The 4133-nt window shown below is 40.8% G+C and overlaps 1 protein-coding gene across 1 annotated transcript; it reads right to left on the bottom strand.

The window, feature by feature from the left end:
• Positions 1 to 1347: 1347 nt before the first annotated feature.
• LOC145867231 (uncharacterized) lies at positions 1348 to 2862 on the bottom strand (the record flags this gene model as incomplete). Its single annotated transcript, XM_082971307.1, has 1 exon — positions 1348 to 2862. A coding segment is annotated over one exon (1479 nt), but the record flags the coding sequence as incomplete, so codon positions are not given.
• Positions 2863 to 4133: the final 1271 nt, after the last annotated feature.

The following is a 4133-nucleotide window of genomic DNA, read 5'->3' as shown; positions in this document are numbered from 1 at the left end:
TCTAGAACTCTCGTCCCCTTGGAACGAGCCCAAACAAAACTCATCTCCAATACGGAAAAACGTGCAGTCAAAATACATTGTGATCCATGGCAACGCACTAGCTAAACACAAAACTTTTTAACTGCCCACCCTTGAGACAATCAGCAACCAAGTTGTCCTCACCACAGACATGTCTGATTTCAAGAGGAAACTCCTTAATATCCATAGTAACTTTCCACCTCACTGCAGAGCTTCTCTCTCTTTTCAGGGTTCACTAGATAGGCATGTTGTTGGATCGGGGCCCAGTCCCCAATGTCATGTTCTAGTACATTTGGGTTGGCACATCTGAGAATGAACCCTGATATTTTAAAAGCAGGGCAACAATGTCAATATAATTGTACCAAAAATTGTCAGTTGGTTGCATGAATAAATATCATCAATAAATCGATTACTAAATCTGATCATGAAATGTAAATATGAAATATTTGTTTGCATAGTCATATTTTCAACGTCTTATCAATGACATGTTGCTAGGTGGGATATCCCCAATGTCAAAACACAGTTTTAACGTGTCCTAATCAATAACCAATAAGCAGAAACAGTTGGGATATATTGAAAACCTAAACATAACATGTGCTATATACACAAACATCTGCCACAATAATCATATTACTTAAACAAGCACCTTATAAACTGCACAAGCACCAAAAACACTGTTGTTTTGACAAGTAGCAATAAATCACTGATATCGATTAGGGGGGAAATCAGGTTGTTCGTGCTGTTGAAACTAACACAACTAAAAAAACACATGGAAATGGGAGATATATTTTACCTCACTGGTTAGAGGACAACCTGCAGAAGACAGTCAGCTACATTTTGGAGTGATGCATTTAAATGTAGGGGTCGCTAAACAAAGGAACACAACACTTATTTGTCATAACTCATCGATATCATGTTAAAATCATTTGTGTGACAGGAGGGCGATGAAGTTGCACGTCCTGTTAAAACGAACAGCTCAAAAAGCACACGGAATCTGGGAATAATGTGTACATCCCTGGTTAGAGGACAACTTGTAGAAAGCAGCTAGCTACATTTTGAAGTGTTGCATTTTGATTCAAGTGCGTCACCAACGTGGTAAGTGTAACACAGCTCTTTTTTTGTTAGTCACTTTTTGTTAAATCACATAAATAGTACTCTTCCATTTCAGAGTCTGGATTTTCCCCCTGAAACTAAAATCAATAGAACAAATATAATATAATATTTAGGCAAATATTTAGGGTTCTACATTGTGACATCATTAAAATACTCCTACTACAATGTTCAAACATTCTACATTGTGACATCATTAAAATACTCCTTCTACAATGTTAAAACATTCTACATTGTGACATAATTTCATTGATATCATGAAACAACTCCTTCATGTATTTTCTGATGTTTAATCAGAGATCTGTTATCAGAGTATCTCTTCCCACATTGATCACAGCTAGGAGATTTCTCTCCTGTGTGTGTTCTCTGATGTGATACTAGGCTGGTTAGCCAAGAAAATCTTGTCCCACATTGACTACAGCTATATTGTTTCTCTCCTGTGTGTGTTCTCTGGTGTATAGTGAGATAGCTAGACAAAGAAAAACTCTTCCCACATTGAGTACAGCTATAAGGTTTCTCTCCTGTGTGTGTTCTCTGGTGTATAGTGAGATAGCTAGACGTAGAAAAACTCTTCCCACATTGAGTACAGCTATATGGTTTCTCTCCTGTATGAGTTCTCTGGTGTTTAGTGAGATAGCTAGACGTAGAAAATCTCTTCCCACATTGAGTACAGCTATATGGTTTCTCTCCTGTGTGTGTTCTCTGGTGTATAGTGAGATCGCTAGACGTAGAAAAACTCTTCCCACATTGAGTACAGCTATAAGGTTTCTCTCCTGTGTGTGTTCTCTGGTGTAATATCAGGCCGTCTGACCGAGTAAAACTATTCCCACATTGATTACAGCTATAAGGTTTCTCTCCTGTGTGTGTTTTCTGGTGCTTCTTCATATTGTGTGAAGTTGAGAATATTTTTCCACAATCTGAACAGTGGAAAGATTTCTCTCCTGTGTGTGTTTTCTGGTGTAGAGTCAGAGAGCCAGATGCAGCAAAACTCTTCCCACATTGGTTACAGCTATAAGGTTTCTCTCCTGTGTGTGTTTTCTGGTGTAATATCAGGCCGTCTGACCGAGTAAAACTCTTCCCACATTGATTACAGCTATAAGGTTTCTCTCCTGTGTGTACTCGCTGGTGTTTAGTCAGATGGCAAGATGAAATATAAGTCTTCCCACATTGATCACAGCTATAAGATTTCTCTCCTGTGTGTGTTCTCTGGTGTATTATCAGGCTGTCTGGCCGAGTAAAACTCTTCCCACATTGATTACAGCTATAAGGTTTCTCTCCTGTGTGTACTCGCTGGTGTCTACTCAGATGGCAAGATGAAATATAAGTCTTCCCACATTGATCACAGCTATAAGGTTTCTCTCCTGTGTGTGTTCTCTGGTGTGATAACAGGTTGCTTGACTGAGTAAAACTCTTACCACATTGATCACAGCTGTACGGTTTCTCTCCAGTGTGAATTCTCAGGTGTACTTTTAGTGCTTTTAAACTTGAGTAACTCTTCCCACAATCAAAACAGTGGTGAGATTTCTCTCCTGTGTGTGTTCGCTGGTGTATTTTAAGTTCTGATGAAGATTTGCAATGTTTTCCACAGTCAGAGCAGCAGATAGATTTCTTCCCTGTGGGTCTCTGCTGGTGTTTCTTGAGGTGATAGAATCTGGACAGACTCTTCTCTGACTCGTCAGCATCATGATGTTGAGGCTCCCCAGAGGATCCATGATAGTCACGTCTCTCTCCTGTGTGAACAAGTCAGACAGATAGTTAAAGGCTCACAACAGCAGAAATCCACTGAAAAAGGTGATGCCAACAGCGTAGCCATGATACTGTACAACAATTGACGTCTGTAATGAATGTTAAAATGACTTGACAATTGTCTTAAGACAGTCAAGTGAGCAACAATAGTCATATTTAGTCTTGTTTTCACATTAGTAGTAACTAGAAATAAGTAAAAGGTGTTGAACTCCTAAGCAGTGTGCCAGGCGACTTTTGTTCTCAAATATAGGCACCTTTCTGTGTTTGCTAAAATTGCGACAAGGGCGATGCGCACACAATTTGATTGCAGAAACACCTCCCTGCTAATGCAGAAACCGCTAGTTATGGATGTAGTATATCTGCCTGGAGCAAAAATGGTGAGCAAGTGGCCTAAGCTGTGCCATTAGAGATTCTGGGTTCGAGTCCAAGCTCTGTTGCAGCCGGCCGCGACCGGGAGGCCCATGGGGCGACGCACAATTGGCCCAGCGTCGTCCGGGTTAGGGGAGGGTTTGGCCGGCAGGGATATCCTTGTCTCATCGCGCACTAGCGACTCATGTGTCGGGCCGGGCGCAGTGCACACTGACCAGGTCGCCAGGTGTACGGTGTTTCCTCCGACACATTGGTGCTGCTGGCTTCCGGGTTGGATGGGCATTGTGTCAAGAACCAGCGCGGCTAGGTTGGGTTGTGTTTCGGAGGACGCATGGCTCTCGACCTTCGCCTCTCCAGAGTCCGTATGGGAGTTGCAGCAATGAGACAAGACTATGTACCAATTGGGGAGAAAAAAGGGGTGAAAAAAAAAATATATTTAACAAATGGTGAGCAAAGATTAGTTTTCACAATGTATTCTGAATATTACAGCACTAGATCAGGAGTGTTACTCAAGGAAACTCACATTAAGCTCTGTGTCTATTCACTAATTCACCACCGTGGGGGAAACTCAGGGAGTTCTCATAGGCTGACAGCAAAAATAGCCTCCATTTCCAGGTTGATTATGATTATTATTATTATCATTTGACACTACTTTGGATTATAATTGTAAGGCTCGTTTGAATGTCCTGATTTAATATAATATTTGTGTTATTGTCAAATGTACTACTTTATATTTAAAAACGACTTCAACCAGTAAAATGCTCATTGGCTAGTTTTCCATCAGCCTGACATCAGCCTGACAATGAGGTTTTGTCCACTAAGTGTATGCCAAAATGGTCTATAATCTCACCTAACAATAACATAGACCTACTGTAGGACCCATAACTTCA

This window comes from Salmo salar, unplaced genomic scaffold, assembly GCF_965601325.2.
Source record: "Salmo salar unplaced genomic scaffold, fSalSal1 ptg000257l, whole genome shotgun sequence".
NCBI lineage: Eukaryota > Metazoa > Chordata > Actinopteri > Salmoniformes > Salmonidae > Salmo > Salmo salar.
The sequence above is the reverse complement of the archived record's forward strand: the minus strand, read 5'-3'. Positions and strand labels throughout refer to the sequence as shown.